Source organism: Bipolaris maydis (assembly GCF_028858645.1).
Source record: "Bipolaris maydis strain C4 unplaced genomic scaffold PSV08scaffold_7, whole genome shotgun sequence".
Taxonomy (NCBI): Eukaryota; Fungi; Ascomycota; class Dothideomycetes; order Pleosporales; family Pleosporaceae; genus Bipolaris; species Bipolaris maydis.
In genome coordinates this window covers 137629-161337 of record NW_027093863.1, presented here as the reverse complement: position 1 = coordinate 161337, position 23709 = coordinate 137629, and the positions used below count along the sequence as shown (strand labels likewise).

General features: G+C 22.3%; 1 protein-coding gene across 1 annotated transcript; it reads right to left on the bottom strand.

Moving 5' to 3' along the window:
- Positions 1-5545: 5545 nt before the first annotated feature.
- On the bottom strand, positions 5546-6330 carry PSV08DRAFT_362139 (uncharacterized protein). The gene has a single exon (XM_014216935.2). It carries the CDS (start codon positions 6256-6258, stop codon positions 5626-5628), a length of 633 nt encoding a protein of 210 aa, XP_014072410.1. The 5' UTR covers positions 6259-6330; the 3' UTR covers positions 5546-5625.
- Positions 6331-23709: the final 17379 nt, after the last annotated feature.

Below are 23709 nucleotides of genomic sequence, written 5' to 3'. Positions count from 1 at the left end.
TCTATAATAAATTTCTTAAGTATCTTATACTTTTATACTAGTACCTTCTAGACTTTATATATATATTTCTTTACTATAATAGTCTCTTCTATAGATATAAACTTTACTACTTTAGTTAATTAGTTTATAATTACTAGTATTATATTATAAAATTAAGCTAATTTTAGTTTTAATAAACTTAGAAGCTTTACTATAAAATCTATTATTATACTTACTTATAGTTTAAATAGTAGCTATAAAGATTATAATAGGCTAAATTACTTATATCTTTTAGGCTTATTTTAATCATATACTAAATAGTTACTTAGTATCTCTTATACCTTTATATATATATATATATAGTATTATAAATACTTTAGATAGTTATTTAACTATTTCTTTAATTTCTATACATTTATACTAAGAGAACTTATATAGTTTCTTAATAAGATCTAATTTTATATATAAAAGTATATATATTTAATTCTTAAAAACTATATATTAGTACTCTTATTTATCTTATAATAGTCTATAAGAGCTCTTAGGCTTAAACTACTAGCTATTAGCTTTCTCTTACTATTATTATTAAAGCTTTATAATCTAGTAAACTACTATAGCTACTATCTTAGCTAGTTCTAGCTAATTATATTTTAAGCTACTATTAGCTATCTATCTTAGTATTACTTTATAAGGTTCTTTATAACCTTCTTCTTATAAGTTACTTTATTAACTAAAAGTATCTACTACTCTATTAAGTATTCTAGCTCTATAGATAATCTTATAGTTAAACTAGACTAGTATCTCTACTTATTATACTTATTGCTAGTTAATTTTCTTTATTATTATAAAACTTATTTAATTTTATTAATTATTAAAAACCTTAATTATATTAGAGAGTTTTAATAAGTATACCTCTTATTATTAAAAGATATTAATTACTTTAAGTAGTTTTTTATAATAAATATAATAGTTAAGTTCTACTTTTAAGAACTTCTATAAATACTTAAATACTAGTCTTTATTTCTTATCTATATACTACTATAATAATATAGCTCTAAGTGTATAATTTTATTTATTAGTTTCAACTTTAATAGATTATTAAGAGCTATATATCTCTACTACTAGCGTCTTTAAAAATATCTACTTAATTTAATTAAAAGCTTTTTAATATTTCTATTCTTATTTTAAACTTATTTTCTTCTTTATAATCTTTATAAGAGGTATTTTAATATTTAAGTAATTTTTAATAAACTTTAAATAGAAGTTTATAAATCTTAGAAAGAACTAGATATTCTTAACTATATTAGATTTTAGCTATTTCTATATAGTTTATACCTTCTTAAGATTTATTTTTACTTCTTTAGTTAAGATAATAAATTTAAAAAATTCTATTTCTTATATATAAAACTTATACTTTTTTAGCTAAAAGTATAGCTTATATTCTTTAAGCTTCTATAAAAAATTCTTAGTATAATTAATATATTTCTTATATATACTACTACAGTATACTAGGATTTATTTTAGATATTTAGTAATAAAGATTCTAAGATATTTATAGAGCGTATTATTAATAACTAATTAGAAAGTTACTAGTATATTTATTAACTTAAATAGTATAGAGGGGTAATATAGAAAAAATATATTACTAAGAGTTACTATTTTTAAACTAGTATAACTTAGCGAATATAGGGACTATTTCTAATTAGGTTTGTAATTTAAAAAGCTAAAAAGCTCTACTTTTACCTAGATAGGACTAGCGCCTACTTAGTTAGTATAAGGAAGAAGATAAACTGCCTTTAACTTAAGAGTTTATAATATACGTATTTAAAGATTAAATATCTTTTTAATAAGTATATAAAATTTTATTAAAAAATTATATATACTATTACTATATATAAGAAGTAATATATTTTATTTTTAAAAGTTTTTAATAAAAATTTTTAAAGTTAAGAAACAAAATTAAAAAAAAGAGGTTTTTTTTATAACTAAGTTATAATTATATTTAATACTTAGTATACTAGCCCCTAGCTTCTTCTACCTTCCTATAATAGTTAGGTAAAGATAAAATATAGTTATCTATTACTTATTATAGAATAGCTTTCTTCTCTTTAAAAATAGCCCTTTTAAATATTTTAATACTTTCGCTATTATTTCTAATACCTAAAGAACTTATTTTTCTATTATTTAACTAGTCTTTAAGTATACTCTAAACATTTTTAATTAGATTTAAATCTAGGCTATAAAGAGGGTGTAAATAAAGCTTAATTTTATTTCTTAAAAACTAGCTTAAAACGTTTATAGTTTTATATATTTATAAGTTATCTTACTAAAACTACTAACCTAGATAGCTATTAGTATATTTATTAATATCTATTAATTAGAATCTAAAAAACTATAAAAGTTACTTAATAAAAGAATTAATAAAGAGTAATAAAATATTAAATAAACTAACCGCGTTTTATATTTAGTTTTACTTAAAGTATTAGAGCTCTATAAATATAATAGTAATTATTTTAATTAATAGATATTTCTAGTGTTTTAATAACTATTAAATTAGATCTACTATCTCCTTAAATAGCTCTCTAAACTTAAATAGTAATATCGCGGCCTATTACTTAATTAGTAAACGTACTATTAAAAAATAAAAATTATATAAAAAAACTATATATAAAATAGAATAAAATAGCTTATTAGAATTTATTTTAAACTTACTTTTATCACCTTTAGAAATAAACTTCTTTTTAATATTAAAATCTTACCTTATTCTTATAAATTTATTTTTAGAACTATACTCTCTTTATATTACTAACTTATTAGAAAATATAATTTTATTAAAATAAATATTTTATTGCTCTTTTACTCTATTTTTAGTAAATTTAAGTTAATTTTTAGCTTTAAATTTATTTAAAATTTACTTTTTAGTTATAATATTATAATAATAACTTTCTTCTTTTAAAATTCTTTATAAGCTTCTAGTTAATATATTTATATTATCTTCTTATAATAATTTTTTACTTTACTTCTTAAGGCTTCTAGTTAAGTCTTTATTAATAGCTCTTTTAACTCTAGAAGTTACTTTTAAAACTTTACTTTTTTTTATTATTATAGCTTAATTTTTTTCTTTTTTTTTCTTTCTAATTTAAGATATAGCTAAATAAATAGAAGTAAAAGACTTATTTAATATATTTATAATATCTTTAGTTAAAATATTAGCGTTTAAATGTTATTAAATTTAGGTTTATTTTAAGATATTATAGCTTTAAAATTTTTTTTCTAAAAGATAATAATATATACTCAAAGATTACTAAGCTAAATTTATAATATAGCTTATATAAGTAATAGCTAGTTTATTCTTTATTTTTTATTTAAATACTTAAGTAAGAAATATTACTTAAATTTTTAGTTATATTATCTCTATATATAGTACTATAATATATATTTTTTTTAAAAAATTTAATATATTTACTAAAAAGTTATAATAACTTCAACTTTATATTTTTTTAACTACTAAGTTAAAGGTAATTTATCTTCTTTCTTATACTAACTAAGTAGGCGCTAGTTCTATCTAAGTAAAAGTAGAGCTTTTTAGCTTTTTAAATTATTAACTTAATTAGAAATATTCTTTATATTCGCTAAGTTATACTAGTTTAAAAATAGTAACTATTAGTAATATATTTTTTCTATATTACTTTTTTATAGTTAACTAAGAAAGTATTCTAAATAAGATAAAAGTATTATTTTAAGATTTTTAATACCTTTAACTTAGTTTAGCTAAATAGTATTATCTTAAAATACTTATATAAATATTATAGTATTTTAAAACTACTATAAACTTTTTAAGTAAAAAAAAGCTATAGATTTAATATATCTTATTAATATATAATAGACTTTTTAATTTTCTAAATTAAATAACTAATAATCTTAGAAAAAATATAAAGAATTAAAAAGATGTTAACTAGCTACTAATTATAAGAGATATAGTAAAGAAAGATTAATAAAGTTAAGTAAATATTACTTTAAAATAAATTATAAAAGAGAGTATATTTTTAACTATATAAGTATACTTAATCTTATATAAAACTTATAGTTTATAAGATACTTTTATTATAGTTATTTATTATAGTATTATACTCATTATATAACTAAAATAATATATATATAAAATTAGAATAATAAGTATATTTACTAAAAATAGTTTTTTAACTATATTAGCTACTATAATAGCTAAAAGTACTAATAATTAAGTATAAGCTCTTATATTTAGAAGTTATAAAGCTTTAAGTAGTTTTATAAACTCTTTATACTTTAACTATAATCTAGTAGCTTATTTAGCTATAGTTAAAACTTTATTACTTAAAAAATAAATAAAAAAAAAAGTTTAATCTACTAAAAGAGTAAACTATATTTTAGTACTCTATATATTAAAGAAAATAAAAGGTATAATCTTTTAAACTAGTAGAGAGTAAACTTATTAACTTATTCTAACTTTACTAAGGTTACTTATAATATTTTTATTATACTTATTACTTAGATTAATATAAAGTAAGTTTTTAATATTATAAAGAATATTATTAGAGATTAAAGATATTATCTTAGTACTTAAATAATTTAGTAGATAATAGTTTTAAAGCTAGCTATTACTAAAGAACTTAATTAGTCTCTTAATATATTTAATTAGAATAAGCTACTACTAAATAAAGTTAGTAATCTTTTTACTTTTCTAGCTAATATAGAAGAGATAAAAAGTAAAAATAGAGTAGTTATAAGTAATATTATAAAGGATTATATAGAGGACTCTAAGATAGTATAGCTAGCTTAAAAGTGTCTTTACTTAGCGCGTAACTATAATTAATAAATATAATAAACTCTACCTCTTAGTATATTAAAATAACTATAACTTAGCTTTTACTCTAAGCTTATATAACTTAACCTTAACTTATACTTATAGCCTATATAACTTAACTCTAACTTATACTTATAGTCTATATAATCTAACTTTAACCTATACTTATAGCTTATATAATTTAACTTTAACTTATACTTATAGCTTATATAACTTAACTTTAACTTATACTTATAGCTTATATAACTTAACTTTAACCTATACTTATAGCTTATATAACTTAACTTTAACCTATACTTATAGCCTATATAACTTAACTTTAACCTATACTTATAGCCTATATAATCTAACTCTAATCTATACCTATAGCCTATGCAACTATAACCTAATCTCTACTTAACACTATAGTAGGGTATACTCGTTTACTAGTCTACTAATCACTTATATAGACGCTATATAATAATATAAATTAATAAGTAAAATAGTTATAATAAGTAGCGCTAAGAATAGGCGCTTACGCGTAGTTTCTAATTTAAATATCTATAACTAGTTCTTATAAACTCTAAGATTTTATTATATGAACATATATATAAAAAGCTAGAGATAAGTTCCTCTATATATATTTTATATTTTTTTAGAATTTACAATTAGATATTCCGTAAAACTAGATTAACTAACGCACTACTCCTAATTCTTACTAGCGTTAATAGAAGAAGATGTATAAGATATAGATTAAATTTATAATTCAAGCCTTTTATATTATTATTATCTCTAGAGATATATATTTATTACTAACTACTTCTCTAAGCACTGTAAACAGAGTACTCGCAAGCCTCAGGGGTCGTATCCTTGACAGCTCTAGCATTCAGCTCAACACAACCCTCACTACCAGCCGGCTTATCATTGCCCGCAAGCCAGACCTTCCAGCCTGTCAACTTGTCACCATTAGCTGGGGGACAAGCCTGGAAAGCCGTAACAGCACCGTTGCCGTCATCAAAGACAAGGTCGCTAGTCTCGGTAATCTTAAAAGGACCAACCTGCTGGTTGCTTCCAATTTTTGCAGGGAGGCCGGTGGTGTATTGGATATTGCCTTGGCCCATGCCAGAGCGATCGACGAATATCTCCTGGGCTTCGAAGTTGTCGGGCGTGTCGCCGGTGTAGAGGAAGAGGAGACCCTGACTGTTGAGGACGAACGACGCATAGGCGCGGGGGAGTCGCGTGGTGCAGTTTGCGCTCTGGAAACTATCGCCGATCAGAAGGTCGTTGTTCTTAGCTTGAAAGGGCTGGCATTCAATCTCGTTGGCGACCTTGGGGAGAGCCACGAGCTTAAAGACGTCGCCGGGGACGACGGCTTCAGAGATGGGGGGCAGGTTGCAGTCCTTTGCGGATACCAGAGCCATGGTGACGGCGGCGATTGTGGCGGTGGCGTATTTCATGTTGAGGTATGTTTGACAGCTTGTTAAGAGAATTGCAAGTGAAGGTTGGGAATTGTTGTAGAATGTTTTGGCAAGCTGTGAGGTACTGTCTCTCACGTTTTATACGTCTTTTGGTCTCGTATGCGGATCCCTTGCAATGATGAAGGTAGTCGATCTCGGCGCCAATCTATGCTATAATCCGCAACATCGTGAGCTCATATGACCGAGAATACGAGGCTTCGTCACCCCAGCAAAGGCCAACAGCGCCACATCCGGCGGAGGAAATACCTCCGACCCCGTAAACGCGGAAGCTACAGGGAACTAACCCATGTATCGGGGAAATGTTTGCAAGGTGATGATTCGTGGTTGTAGAATTAGGCTTCGATCGACGACACTCGGATCGGAACATGCGCATTACCTGCACATAAAAATAGATTGTGAATTGCCGTCGCTGCCGATGTTGCGGTATGACGTGGTTTTTCAGTAAGCTGCGCACCCCAACAAACCTAACGTAGCTTTCCACACAATCACTACACTGTCGTAGACTGGTAAACGGGTATACTCTACTATAGTGTTAGGTAGAGGTTAGGTTATAGTCGCACAGGCTATAGGTATAGGTTAGAGTTAGATTATATAGGCTATAAGTATAGGTTAAAGTTAAGTTATATAAGCTATAAATATAGGTTAAAGTTAAGTTATATAAGCTATAAGTATAAGTTAAAGTTAAGTTATATAAGCTTAGAGTTAAAGCTAAGTTATAGTTATTTTAATATACTAAGAAGTAGAGTTTATAATATTTATTAATTATAGTTACGCGCTAAGTAAAGACGCTTTTAAGCTAGCTATACTATCTTAGAGTCCTCTATATAATCCTTTATAATATTACTTATAACTACTCTATTTTTACTTTTTATCTCTTCTATATTAGCTAGAAAAGTAAAAAGATTACTAACTTTATTTAGTAGTAGCTTATTCTAATTAAATATATTAAGAGACTAATTAAGTTCTTTAGTAATAGCTAGCTTTAAAACTATTATCTACTAAATTATTTAAGTACTAAGATAATATCTTTAATCTCTAATAATATTCTTTATAATATTAAAAACTTACTTTATATTAATCTAAGTAATAAGTATAATAAAAATATTATAAGTAACCTTAGTAAAGTTAGAATAAGTTAATAAGTTTACTCTCTACTAGTTTAAAAGATTATACCTTTTATTTTCTTTAATATATAGAGTACTAAAATATAGTTTACTCTTTTAGTAGATTAAACTTTTTTTTTTATTTATTTTTTAAGTAATAAAGTTTTAACTATAGCTAAATAAGCTACTAGATTATAGTTAAAGTATAAAGAGTTTATAAAACTACTTAAAGCTTTATAACTTCTAAATATAAGAGCTTATACTTAATTATTAGTACTTTTAGCTATTATAGTAGCTAATATAGTTAAAAAACTATTTTTAGTAAATATACTTATTATTCTAATTTTATATATATATTATTTTAGTTATATAATGAGTATAATACTATAATAAATAACTATAATAAAAGTATCTTATAAACTATAAGTTTTATATAAGATTAAGTATACTTATATAGTTAAAAATATACTCTCTTTTATAATTTATTTTAAAGTAATATTTACTTAACTTTATTAATCTTTCTTTACTATATCTCTTATAATTAGTAGCTAGTTAACATCTTTTTAATTCTTTATATTTTTTCTAAGATTATTAGTTATTTAATTTAGAAAATTAAAAAGTCTATTATATATTAATAAGATATATTAAATCTATAGCTTTTTTTTACTTAAAAAGTTTATAGTAGTTTTAAAATACTATAATATTTATATAAGTATTTTAAGATAATACTATTTAGCTAAACTAAGTTAAAGGTATTAAAAATCTTAAAATAATACTTTTATCTTATTTAGAATACTTTCTTAGTTAACTATAAAAAAGTAATATAGAAAAAATATATTACTAATAGTTACTATTTTTAAACTAGTATAACTTAGCGAATATAAAGAATATTTCTAATTAAGTTAATAATTTAAAAAGCTAAAAAGCTCTACTTTTACTTAGATAGAACTAGCGCCTACTTAGTTAGTATAAGAAAGAAGATAAATTACCTTTAACTTAGTAGTTAAAAAAATATAAAGTTGAAGTTATTATAACTTTTTAGTAAATATATTAAATTTTTTAAAAAAAATATATATTATAGTACTATATATAGAGATAATATAACTAAAAATTTAAGTAATATTTCTTACTTAAGTATTTAAATAAAAAATAAAGAATAAACTAGCTATTACTTATATAAGCTATATTATAAATTTAGCTTAGTAATCTTTTAGTATATATTATTATCTTTTAGAAAAAAAATTTTAAAGCTATAATATCTTAAAATAAACCTAAATTTAATAACATTTAAACGCTAATATTTTAACTAAAGATATTATAAATATATTAAATAAGTCTTTTACTTCTATTTATTTAGCTATATCTTAAATTAGAAAGAAAAAAAAAGAAAAAAATTAAGCTATAATAATAAAAAAAAGTAAAGTTTTAAAAGTAACTTCTAGAGTTAAAAGAGCTATTAATAAAGACTTAACTAGAAGCCTTAAGAAGTAAAGTAAAAAATTATTATAAGAAGATAATATAAATATATTAACTAGAAGCTTATAAAGAATTTTAAAAGAAGAAAGTTATTATTATAATATTATAACTAAAAAGTAAATTTTAAATAAATTTAAAGCTAAAAATTAACTTAAATTTACTAAAAATAGAGTAAAAGAGCAATAAAATATTTATTTTAATAAAATTATATTTTCTAATAAGTTAGTAATATAAAGAGAGTATAGTTCTAAAAATAAATTTATAAGAATAAGGTAAGATTTTAATATTAAAAAGAAGTTTATTTCTAAAGGTGATAAAAGTAAGTTTAAAATAAATTCTAATAAGCTATTTTATTCTATTTTATATATAGTTTTTTTATATAATTTTTATTTTTTAATAGTACGTTTACTAATTAAGTAATAGGCCGCGATATTACTATTTAAGTTTAGAGAGCTATTTAAGGAGATAGTAGATCTAATTTAATAGTTATTAAAACACTAGAAATATCTATTAATTAGAATCATTATTATTTTATTTATAGAACTCTAATACTTTAAGTAAAACTAAATATAAAACGCAGTTAGTTTATTTAATATTTTATTACTCTTTATTAATTTTTTATAAAATAACTTTTATAGTTATTAAGATTCTATTATAAGCTAAGATAAGCTACTTATAAGTAATTAGTTCAAAGGATCTAAAGAATAAGGCTACGCCGCAATTGTTTAACTATACTATAGTTACGTAACTAATTATATATAATTAGATATATCTAGCTAATTAGAGTGTAATTATTAATAATTCCTTTATTAATTATATATAATTACTTTAATAACTAATTAGAGCTACGCCTTCTACCTAATCGTCTATAATTACTATATTAATTGTACACAATTACTTCCGCTCCCTATTATATAGTATAGTTATTAAGCCCTTATAGCTTAATATATTTAACTTAAGTTTTAAGTATAAGTATAATATAGAGAGTTATTCTACTTATATATTATTATCTACTATATTATTATTACGACCAGCCTTAGAATATAGAGGGTATCTTCCTATTGTATTTATTTAATAAGTAAACTACGAGAAAATAGAAATACTATATAAAAAGGAATTACGTAATAAGTCTTCTAGATTCTACTTAGGCTTAGCGTACTTTATATACTAAGACTTACTAGAATTATATAACTAGTCCTACTAATTCTTATAGTCCTCTAACTCTTTACTATTACTAGAACTACTAGAACACTAGAACTATATAAGTATATAGTATTAAGTATTAAGCCCTTATAGCTTAATATATTTAACTTAAGTTTTAAGTATAAGTATAATATAGAGAGTTATTCTACTTATATATTATATCTAATATTATACTCTACTACTCTATCTATAAAAACTAACTAATAAGAAGCTTAATACTAGAAGTCTTATATTACTTCTACTTAAGCTATACTCTTAATACTTTAAATACCCTTATAATAAGCGATATTATAATAAATACTCTAGCCGCTTCTTAGACTAGAGAAACTATAGCTAACGCCTATAAACTTAACCTTTACTATAGTAACTATAATAAACTTAAAGCTTAGCTTCTCTAAGTTAATTATTACTTCTACTTAGCTAGAGATAAGATTAATAAAAAAGATAAAGTTATTTTAGCTACTAGTTACTATAGAAGTAATATAGAGAAATAATCTAACTTTATTATTAGATAATATATAAATAACTCTATTAATAATAATAAGAATACTAACTTAGTTAAAGACTTAGATACTTTTAAAACTAAGATATAATAAAACTTTTTACTCTTTAAGGAATCTCTAATTATAAAATAAAAGATTTAGACCTTATACTAAACTAGATTTACTACTAATTATATAACTTAATTTTAGTAGTATATAATAAATATTAAATAGGATAATAATACTTTTATATATATATACTAATAAGGCCTTAAGCTAATAGTGCGTAGAGAACTTGTAAGAAGTAGAGCTAATATTACTAACTTTAATAAACTTATAGTAAAAGCTAATTAACTTAATAATAAGCTATATAAGCTTATATTAGAAGAATAACTATTAAACTAAAGAATATATAACTATAATAATAAGAATAATTAGCTTTAATAATAGTATTACTAATGTTTATAGCCTAACTAGAGATAATAAAGAAGCTATTAGCTTAGAATACTTAGTATATACGCGACTAATAGATATAAACCTATATACTTTAATAATATAAATTAAGAAAAGGGACTTAGTAAGCCTTACTATAAGAAGAATAAGAATAATAAGAAAAAGATTAACTACTATATATATAGTAAGAAAGACTATATAGTATATAACTACTTAAGTAAAAATAAGGTTAAATAATACTTTAACGTTCTATACTATAAATTAGAGCTAGATAATAATAAATTATAAAATATTATTACTTAACTAGAGATTATATACTACTTAGATAATATAGAAGTTATTAGTAGATTAGATAACTTAACTCTAACTATATCTAAGAATATATTTAAAGCTAAACTAGCTAGCGATAAGGAATATAAGAAGCTAAATAAGAAAAAATAACCTCTTATATCTAAATATAAGAAGATAGTATAATTCTAAAAAGAGAATAGACTATTAATACCTTATATAAAGAAGTAAAATAGCGTAATACTAAACTTACTTAAGACCTATCTAAGAGATAACTTAGTAGAAGTAGATAAATAGATTAATATACTATTTATACTACTTAGATAACCTAATAAGGCCTATAATAATAATAAGATACTACTTAATAAATATAATACGCTATAGTACTTATAATTAAATATTAACTTTTACTAGATTAAGATAACTTAATAACTACTAATATATATATATATTATAGCTAATATTATAAGGTTAGAATAGAAACTTATACTCTAAGAGGTAATATAAGTATAGAAAATTTAAAGATAGAATAACTTCTATAAACTTATATAGTACTAGTATAATATAAGAAATAAAAACTATATAAGTATATTATAGACTATATATATATATAACTACTACTTAACTTACTACTTAGATAAGAGAGGAGCTAAATAGAGCCTATAATATACTAAAGGTATACTTAAGTATAAATAGTTATAGTATAAATATAAGAATAATAGCTATCTATTATATTTATAGAATAAGTGTAAGAAAATATACTTTCTTAGTAGAATAGACTACTAAAATATTATTTAGATATAAATAATATATAAAGTATAGTACTTAGATAGTTCTTTAATAAAATATAAGAAAGACTAATAGTATATATACTTTAGTAATAAATATAAGAAGTATATAGTAGTAAAAGACTACTATAGATATTAATAAGAAGAGTCTTTTTTAGGCTAATAATAGGGTAATAAGACCTCTCTAAGGAAATTAATATACTAGAACTCTTAAAATTAATAAAGCTTAAAATAAAGCTTAATAGAATATAGATATAAGTACTAGTAGATTTAAGATTATAGGTAAACTATATTTTAGCGTATGTAGTAGCCTAAGCTAGACTTAAAGTATAATAGAAATAATAGCTATATCTACTATACGTAGCTAATAGTAAGCTAATACTAAATAAAAATAAGATTATATATAAGGTTAGATAAGTAATACTTAGTATCTAAGAGTATATAGAGAAGATTAACCTAAACGTTATTAGACTAGCTACTTATAATATTATTTTAGGACTTTTATAGCTTAAGAAATATAACCTATAAATTAACTAGAAGTTAAAAGTATTTTAATTTAAGTACTATAAAATAGACGTAACTATAAGCTAGCCTATATATTAGTAAAGTTTAATAGTAGATAAGAGTAATATTACTAAGTAGTATAATAATACTAAGAAGAAAGCGTACTTAAAAGGTAGTTTCTAGAATAAGAAGCTATACTTTATAAATACTAAAACTAGGCTAATAAATTATAAAGTAAAAGAAAGAGACAATAGTATAACTTTAGAGTTCTCTAAATAATATAAGAAATATAAATATCTATTTTAGAAAGTAGTAGATAAAATAGTATTACTAAAGTATAAACTCTAAGACTATAAGATAGTTTTATAAGAAGAAAATATACTAACTTTTAGGCCTATATATTAACTATTAAAAAGAGAGCTTAAGGTACTAAGAGAGTATATTAATAAGAGTTTAGCTAAGAGATATATATAACTATTAAAGTTACTAGTAAAATATCTAATTATATTTATACTAAAGAAGAATAGTATAAATTAACTATATATTAATTATTAGTAACTTAATAATATTATAGTAAAAAATTAATACTTACTACTAAATATTATAGAGCTTAAAAATTAATTATCTTATATAAAGATCTTTATAGCGCTAGATCTCTAAGATAAATACTACCTTATTAGAATAAAAAAAGGTAAAGAATAGAAAATAGTATATAGAACTTAATATAGATATTATAAGTATCTAGTTATACTATTTAAGCTTATAAACGCCTTAGTAATATTCTAAGAACTTATTAATAATATACTTAGACTATACTTAGATATATTTATTATTACCTACCTAAATAATATTCTTATTTATTTAGAAGATAAGAAGAATTATATTAAATATATAAAGATAGTACTTAAGGCGCTAAGTAAATATAGCCTTAGACTTAAGCTAAAGAAGTATAAATTCTATAAGACTAAGGTTAACTTCTTAAGCTATATAGTAAGAGTTAATAAAGTATAGATAAGTAAAGAAAAGATTTAAGTTATTAAGAACTAGCTAATACTAACTATAGTTATAGAAATCTTATTATTTTTAAGATTTATAAACTTTAACTAGTAATTTATTTAGGACTTCTTAAAGATTATAATACTAATAATATAACTTACGCGTAAGAATACGCTATTTATATAGAGTAAGAAAGTAGATAAAGCTTTTAATAAGCTTAAGATAATATATATTATACTATTATACTTTAAGATATTTACTCTAAGCGTACTAATAAAGATTAAAATAAATATATTAGACCTAGCCCTAAGAAGCTATACTAGTATACTTATTAATAATAAATAGCACCTAGTAGTATACTATTTAAGGAAGTTCTTAGGACTAGAAAAATAATATAATATATAATAAAGAACTACTAGCTATTATAGTATATTTATAGTATTAAAGAGTATATATAGAAAGCTACTTAGAACTTATAATCTATATAGATTATAAGAACCTAGTATACTTTATAATAATAAAGGTACTTAACTAAAGATAGACTAGATAAGCTAAACTACTAGGATAATATAAGTTTAAAATTATCTATACACTAAGAAAAGAAAATAGAAGAGTAGACACTCTTAGCTAATAATATAATATTATAGAAACTAAGATAATAGTTAATAAACTTATACTTAAGATTAATAAAGACGAAATATTAGAACTTATATAAGAACTTAATATTATTATAAAGATTAGAAATAACGTACCTAAAGAAGTATAGTAAACTATTATTAAAGAATATTATAATAATCCTATTTATAGATATCTAGGAATTACTAAGATAATAGAACTTATTTAATAGAATTACTAATTTAAGAGTATAAAAGATAAGGTTATAGTATATATTATTAAATATATAAAATACTAAACGAATAAGTATAGTATATATATACTATATAAAGAGATATAAGTTTAGAACTACTATAAGAACTATAAGTAGATATCTCTATAAACTTTATTATAAAATTACTAGCTTTAAAGAATCTAATAACTAAAATTACCTATAATATAATACTTATTATAGTAAACTACTTTATAAAGTAAGTAGAGTATATACTATTTAAGAATAACTATATAGTAGTAGACTTAATATATATTATCTACAATTAAATTATTTAATATTATATAATACTAAAGTTAATTATTAGTAATAGAGATAAACTATTTATATTTAACTTTTAGATAACGCTACTTATAGTAATTAAGACTAAGAAAAAGCTATTAATAGCCTACTACTTATAAACTAATAAATAAATAGAATAAATAAATTAAATAATAAAAATATATCTTAGAATCTATGCTAATTATTAGTAAGATAATTTAGTATAACTATTACTTATAGTATAAATAGTATATAATAATTAAAATTAAAAGTAATAAGTAAAATACTATTTTTTACTAACTATAGATAATATTTAAATCTCTTTACTAGAATATATCTAAGTTTAAAGATAAAAGTAGCTATTATAATAGCTAAATAACTTAAGAAAATTTATAAAGAACTATAAGAGTTACTTAAATAGGCTTAACGCTAAAGTATTTTCTACTAGAATAAGAAAAGAAAAATAGTACCTTAGCTAAAAAAGGGGGATAAAGTATACCTACTTATAAAGAACCTTTACACTTAATGTCTAAGTAAGGGACTAGACTATATTAAAGTTAGACTATTTTTAATTTCTAAATAAAATAGACTAGTTACTTATATACTTAACTTACTAGCTAATATAAAGATATACTTATAATTCTATATATAACTATTAGAACTAGTAGACTCTAAAATACTACTATAAAAAATATTCTATTATAAACTTAAAGAGGAAGATAAATTTAAAGTTAAAAGAATTATTATATACTAAATTAGAAATAATAAAACTAAATACTTAGTTAAATAGTTAGAATACCTAGATAGTAAGAATATATAAGAATAAGAGACAAACCTTACAAACTATCGCTAGCGCTTAGTATAGTATTACTAATATCCTATAAGAAGGACTAATCTATAGTAGCCGCGCCTAAAGGAGCTTCTAAGTTTACTAATGTAACTTTAGAGTTAAACTTCTCTAACTTCTTAAGAGCCTCTAACTCCTCTACTATAGCTAAACTATAATTAAATATCTCTTACTTCTTTTAATATAATAATTTCTTTTATTTTTAAAGCTATAAAAGCTTCTCTTATACTTACTATATATATAATAAGGCTACCTTAGCTATATTCTCTTTAATATAAAGATTAGACTAGTAAATAGGTTGGAGTTAGATTATAGTTAGATTACTAAGAGTTTAAGTTAAGGTTAGGTTAGAGTCTTATATAATTATAACCTAAACCTAACCTTAACCTAAACTCTTAGTAACCTAACTATAACCTAACCTAAACTTTTAGTAACCTAACTATAACCTAACCTAAACTCTTAGTAACCTAACTATAACCTAACCTAACTCTTAGTAAAATTATTAAGTAGAGGTTATAGTTAGGTTACTAAGAGTTTAGGTTAAGTTATAGTTAGGTTACTAAAAGTTTAGGTTAGATTATAGTTAAGTTACTAAAAGTTTAGGTTAGGTTATAGTTAGGTTATTAAGAGTAGTAGGGTTATTTATTATAAATACTTATTATAAAGTAGAGTCTATATATTATTATTAGAGCTATTTAAGTTACTAACTACCTTATAGCTAGTATATTACTATTTAAGTTACTAACTACCTTATAGCTAATATATTACTATTAAACTTTATTACTAGCAAACTTCTTTAGATAGTACTTAGTAAGAATAGAGTCTTTCGCCTAAATAGTAACTCTCTTAGTATAAATAGCGTTTAAGTTATAGTCTATTAAGGTTAGATTTTATAATAACGTAATAAATATTTATAATAAATACCTTTAAAGTAACTAATAAGAAATACTTTACCTATTTCTTAAAGTATATTAAGAGCCTACTATTAAAAATATAGTCTTAGTTTAAGGTTTTTAGTAATCTCTTATATAAGGCGTAAAAATAGTAGCTTTAGTAGTAATAGGTCGCCCTCTATCTACCACCTTTTAATTTTACGTAGTATAATAGCTACTATTTATTAGTTAAGTGCTATAATAAGATACTATAATAACTTACTACTAGGTTTCTAGCGTCGCTTCTTACGCGTAGATTCTACTAAATCTTTACTAACTTTTTTATTATCTAGTACTATCTTTCTTATAGTACCTTTTATAAGTTAATATTTAGCTTATTTTTTAGTACGCGCTATAATAAAATATAATAAAGTAGAGTAGTAGCAGTTAGCTAAGTTATTAGTTAGATAGATAGATAGTTAGTTAAGTTATTTATATATTTTAAAAAGGTTAAAGCTTTAAGCTATAGTATAGTAAAAATTAAAGTCTAGTAAGACTCTACTAATAAACACCTTAATAGCTAGCCTAATTTATAATAAAAAACTATAATACTCTATAAATAAGTACTACTTAAATTACTAATTTAAATAGTACTAGTCACTTCTATACCCTCTTAATAGAATAATAATTAAACTTAACTTTAAGTTTCTACGCTAGCCCTAGCGCTAGTGGCTTAGTAGGGTCTAGAGTCTAGAGCGTACTATAGAGATTTCTCTAATTATACTTCTAGCCTACTATAATAAAGCTGCGATAAAAAGCTATAATAATCTACTTTAAGATAGCCCTTAATAAGCGCTATTAGCTAATACTAAAATTATAAATTTTAGACTTTTTTTAAGACTAAAAATAAGAGTATAAGCTAATACGCTAGCTAGACGCTAGCTACTACGCTAGCGCGTACTAAGTATAAGAAAATATTATAAAGTATCTAACTATAACCTACTCTACTTAACTATAGTACTAGTTTTAAATACTTCTTATAAACTATTATTATAGTAAGCTATAAAGTAGATTAAGCTAGAGCCTAATAATAATAAAATACTAGAAGGGTTAGTTACGCCCTACTCTATTAAACTACCTAATAGCTTTACGTAAGAAGAGTAAGAGGTCCTTACTAAAGTATTTACTATATTTTATTATTATAGTAGCTACTAACTAATATAGGGTTTTAACTATAAGTAAGATAAAATTAATAATATTATTAAAGAACGCGGCTCTAGTAGCTTATAAAAAAGATACTTATCTAGTTTTAGCGCTTTATATAAGGGCTAGCTAAGTAGTAGTTTACACGCTACTATATAAAGAGATTATACTACTATAAGGATTTAAGAAAAGGTAGCTCTTAAGAAAGCTAAAGATTTAAACTATAGTATAAAATACTATTTATATAAGAAGGTTAAGGCGTCTAAAGACTATAATAAGCTCCTAGAGATAGCTAAAGCTTAGTATCTAGTTAATAAAGAAGAGTTCCTTTTTTAATAGCGCTTTAGTAATAAGCGTAGTAGTTAGTTATTATAAGAATTTATTATAAGCTTATACTAATAATACTTAGCTAAGTAGCTTAAGTAAGCTCTTTAGGTAGCCTATAAGAAGTAGTCTAAGATTAAAAATAAGATTAATAAAAGATAGTATAAAGATATCCTTAGCTATACTTAAAAGGCTAGTAAAAGCTCTTTAGCTAAACTATTCTAGTCTTATTCTTCTACCTACCTATTCTTATTAAGTAGTATTTTAGAGAAGCTTCTTTACGATAAATACTAGAGTAGGTTAAAAAAGCTTAAAAATAACTTATTTAAAAGTAAATAAGAGAAGAATAAGTAGTATAAGTTTATTAAAGGTCTATCTCTAAATAAGCTAGCTCTTATTACTAATACTAAATAGAAGTAAGTTATAATAGATAATTATTACGTTTTATTACTAATAGCGCTAGGAAACGTAAGCCTATACTAATTTATAATTAGTTTAACCTAGATATAATACTAAATAATAATAAGCCCTATATTAAGAGCTATAATAGTAATAAGTATAAAGAGGAAGTAGATAATAAAGATAATAAGAATATTAATAATACTAATAATTATATTACTAATAAGTAGTAGGAAGCTACTAAAGCTTAAGAACTTAATAGAGAGGGTAGTAAGAATAATAATAATAAGTTTTAAAATTAAGACGACCTTAAGTCTAAGTTTAAAAGATTTACTAATAATAATAAGGTATAAGCTATAGCGTAACTAGCTAATAAAGGATTAGTAGTTTATTAGGTTCTTATTATAGCTAATTATTACGTAGAAGGTCTATCTAGTCTATTTTATAATTTACTTAGTATACTAATTTAATCTTATTATAATAAAACTTTAAACTACTCTATCTAATAATATTAACTTAATTCTTTAAGGTATCTAGTTCTTCGCTACTCTTTCTATTAATTATAAATATCTTAAGTTACTAAACGTTAATAAAATAAGAATACTTTATTCTTAATAAGTTCTATATTTTTTTTATATTTTAGACTTATTATAAATCTTTATTACGTCTTATAATTTCTATATATATTATAATAGCTAAATAATAATCTAGTATTCTAGAGATTATCTAGCTATTTTAGATAACTACCCTCTAAATAGTTAAAGGTAGTAGCTATATAATAATAATACTTTTAAAGTATCTAGTCTTTACTAAGAGACTAAGTAACTAAGAGAAAGAGATTATCTTAGCATAAGAAGACTAGTAGAGAGGAATAGCCTAGGCTAAGTCTTTACTAAGTAAATAGCTATAGTAAAGATCTACTTATTATACTAGCTAAATTTAGAATAGTTTTAGTAAGGTAGTAGTTATACCTAGTAGATATCTAGTTATTTTCTACCTTAACTATAGTCTAGTCCTTTAGTATCTAACGCAAGGTAATATTAGCACTACCTATCTCTATAACTATCTCTAAACCTAGACTTATTAATTTATAATATCTCTATTATATAAATAAGACTCTTCTATACTAATTATACTACTTTAGCGTTAACTCTAAGCTTTAGATAGCTTAGTCTAATAGTACTCTTTCTAGGCCTTTAAAGAGGAACTTATATATATAGTAATTAATAATAACTAGTTATTTTAAGTAATTAAGTAGCTATTATTTTAGCGTTTTATTCGCTTTCTCTAGCCTAACGCTATAATAACTAGCTATTATAAATTTAGGAAATTATTCTAAGAGTAATACTCTAAGGCTATAGAGAATCTATTATTAGATTTAAGTAAGAATACTAAGCTATTTATTACTCTTAATATATAGTTAGTAACTAACTACTGTTCTTTCCTTATAATTAAGGGATACTATATTAATACTTAATAGAAGCTCTAAGAGAAATTTCTAGATTTTATCTCTATTTATAGTAGCTATACTAGAAAATCTATAGTAAAAGAAGTACTTAGAGTTCTTTCTAAAACTAATACTATATAAAGGTTACTATATATTACTTATAATAATATAAGTAATAATAGTACTCTTACCTAGTTAATTAAAATAAAGCTATACTAGAGGTAGACTAGGTAGAGCTAAAATAAGAACTTAATCCCTTATCTAGCCTATATTATTAACCTTATTATCTAAAATATTATCTAATATCTTAAACTATTAAGTCTAAATAATAATAGTAATAAGAGAGTATTATAATAATACTATATCTAAGATATTACTTAGTAGACCTCTATACTAAATTTACTATAAAAGGTATTATTAATTATTATAAATATTTATTACGTATTTACTCTATACTAGTTATAAGCTATCTATATTACTATTAATATATTACTATAGTATTTTAAGCGATTTCTTACTACTTAATAATACCTTTTACTAAAGAAACGTCTATCTATAATCTAAGACGTTAAAACTTAATAGAACTCTACCTTTAATATATATAAGCGTACGATTAAGCTTTAATTATATATTAATAATTAACTAAAATAAGAGATTATACTTTAAGTACTAGTTAACTAAGAAAGTATCCTAAATAAGATAGAAGTATTATTTTAGAATTTTAAATAACTCTAACTTAGTTTAGCTAAATAGTATTATCTTAAGATACTTACGTAGATATTATATTATTTTAAAACTACTATAAACTATCTAAGTAAAAAAAAGCTATAGATCTAATATATTTAGTTAATATATAATAGACTTTTTAATTTTCTAAATTAGATAACTAATAACCTTAGTAAGAATATAAAGAATTAAGAGAATATTAACTAGCTAGTAATTATAAGAGATATAGTAGAGAAAGGTTAAGTAAAGTTAAGTAAATACTACTCTAAGACTAATTATAAAAGAAGGTATATTTTTAACTATATAAGTATACTTAATTCTATATAAAAACTTATAGTCTATAAGGTACTTTTATTATAGTTATTTATTATAGTAAGATACTAACTATATAACTAGGATAATATATAGAATTAGGACGATAAGTATATTTACTAAGAATAGTTTCTTAACTATATTAGCTACTATAATAGCTAAGAGCGCTAATAGTTAAGTATAAGCTTCTATATCTAGAGGTTATAATGCTCTAAGTAGTTTTATAAACCCCCTACACTTTAACTATAATCTAGTAGCTTATCTAGCTTTAGCTAAAACTCTATTACTTAGGAAATAAATAAAGAGAAAGGTTTAACCTACTAAGAGGGTAAACTATACCTTAGTGCCTTATATATTAGAGAAGATAAAGGTTTTAATCTTTTAGACTAGTAGAGGGTAAACTTATTAACTTATTCTAACCTTACTAAGGTTACTTATAATATCCTTACTATACCTATTACTTAAGTTAGTATAGAGTAAGTTTTTAATATTATAAAGGATATTATTAGGGATTAGAGATATCGTCTTAGCGTTTAAATAATCTAGTAGATAATAGTTTTAAAGCTAGCTATTACTAAAGAACTTAATTAGTCTCTTAATATATCTAATTAAGATAAGCTACTACTAGATAAGGTTAGTAATCTTTTTACTCTTCTAGCTAATATAGAAGAGGTAGAAGGTAAGAATAAAGTAGTTATAAGTAATATTATAGAGGATTACGTAGAGGACTCTAAGATAGTATAGCTAGCTTAAAAGCGTCTTTACTTAGCGTGTAACTATAATTAATAAATATAATAAACCCTACCTCTTAGTATATTAAAATAACTATAACCTAGCTCTAACCTTAAGCCTATATAACCTAACTTTAACCTATACTTATAGCCTATATAACTTAACTCTAACTTATACCTATAGCTTATATAACCTAACTCTAACCTATACCTATAGCTTATATAACCTAACTCTAACCTATACTTATAGCCTATGTAATCTAACCTTAACCTATACTTATAGCCTGTGTAACCTAACTCTAACCTATACCTATAGCCTATATAACCTAACTCTAATCTATACCTATAGCCTATATAATTTAACTCTAACTTATACCTATAGCCCGTGCGACTATAACCTAACCTCTACCTAATACTATAGTAGGGTATACTTATTTACTAGTCTAATAAAGATAAGCTTTCTTCTTATCTTCTAACTACTCTAGATAAGATATTTCCTTATTAATTTTTAAAAAATTAAGTAATAGTTAATTCTCTAGTTTATAACTTATATAGTTTATATAAATATAGTTTATATACTTTTAATTAAGAGAAGATATCTTATAAAGTAATTACTTCCTAGAATAATAAGAATAAGAAACTATAGTAAGAACTCTAGTAGACTTAATATAGTTAGTAAGATAATAATAAAACTAAGTAGAACGAGAAAGTAGAAAAGAACTTATTAAGAATATAATACGCACCTAAATAATATAGAGTAAGCCTAGTTATAGTGTACTACTACGCTAAAACCTAATAATATTAGTATAACTAATACTATACCTCTAAAGACGCTATACTTACTACACTAAGCTTATTATAGATAGAAGTATCTATCTCTAAGTATTCTTAGAAACTAAGTGTTCTTAGAAACTTAATATTTTTAAGAATAAAATACTTTTAAAAACCTTTTACTTCTAGGAATATAGCGCTTATATAAATACTATAATAATAGTAACTCTTATTTATAATAACCTACCTTTCTTAGTAATAATTTATTTCTATAAATACTCTATTTATAGTAAATATAAAATTAGAGTAATATACTCTTCTAACTCTAAGCTATATATTATCTTAAGAATAAGTTATAAGAGAAAAAGAATAGTGTTATAACTAGCCTTAGAATATAGAGAGTATCTTACTATTATATTTATTTAATAAGTAAACTATAAGAAAATAAGAATACTCTATAAAAAGAAATTATATAATAAGTTCTATAGATTCTACTTAGGCTTAGCGTGCTTTATATACTAGAACTTACTAGGACTATATAACTAGTTCTACTAATCTTTATAGTCCTCTAACTTTTTACTATTACTAGAACTACTAGGATACTAGGACTATATAAGTATATAGTATTAAGCATTAAGCCCTTATAGCTTAATATATTTAACTTAAGTTTTAAGTATAAGTATAATATAGAGAGTTATTCTACTTACACGTTACGTCTAATATTATACTCTACTACTCTATCTATAAAAACTAACTAATAAGAAGCTTAATACTAGAAGTCTTATATTACTTCCACTTAAACTATACTCTTAATAATTATACCTTACTACTCTATCTATATAAACTAACTAATAAGAAGCTTAATATTAGAAGTCTTATATTACTTCTACTTAAGCTATACTCTTAATACTTTAAACACTCTTATAATAAGTAATATTATAATAAATACTCTAGCTACTTCTTAGACTAGAGAAACTATAGCTAACGTCTATAAGCTTAATCTTTACTATAGTAACTATAATAAACTTAAAGTCTAGCTCCTCTAGGTTAACTATTACTTCTACTTAGTTAGTAATAAGATTAATAAAAAAGATAAAGTTATCTTAGCTACTAGTTACTACTAAGGTAATATAGAGAACTAATTTAACCCTATTATTAGATAATATATAAATAACTCTATTAATAATAATAAGAATACTAACTTAGTTAAAGACTAGAATACTTTTAAAGCTAAGATATAACAAAACTTTTTACTCTTTAAGAAATCCTTAATTATAGAATAAAAGATTTAGACTCTATACTAAACTAAGTTTACTACTAATTATATAACTTAATTCTAGTAATATATAATAAATATT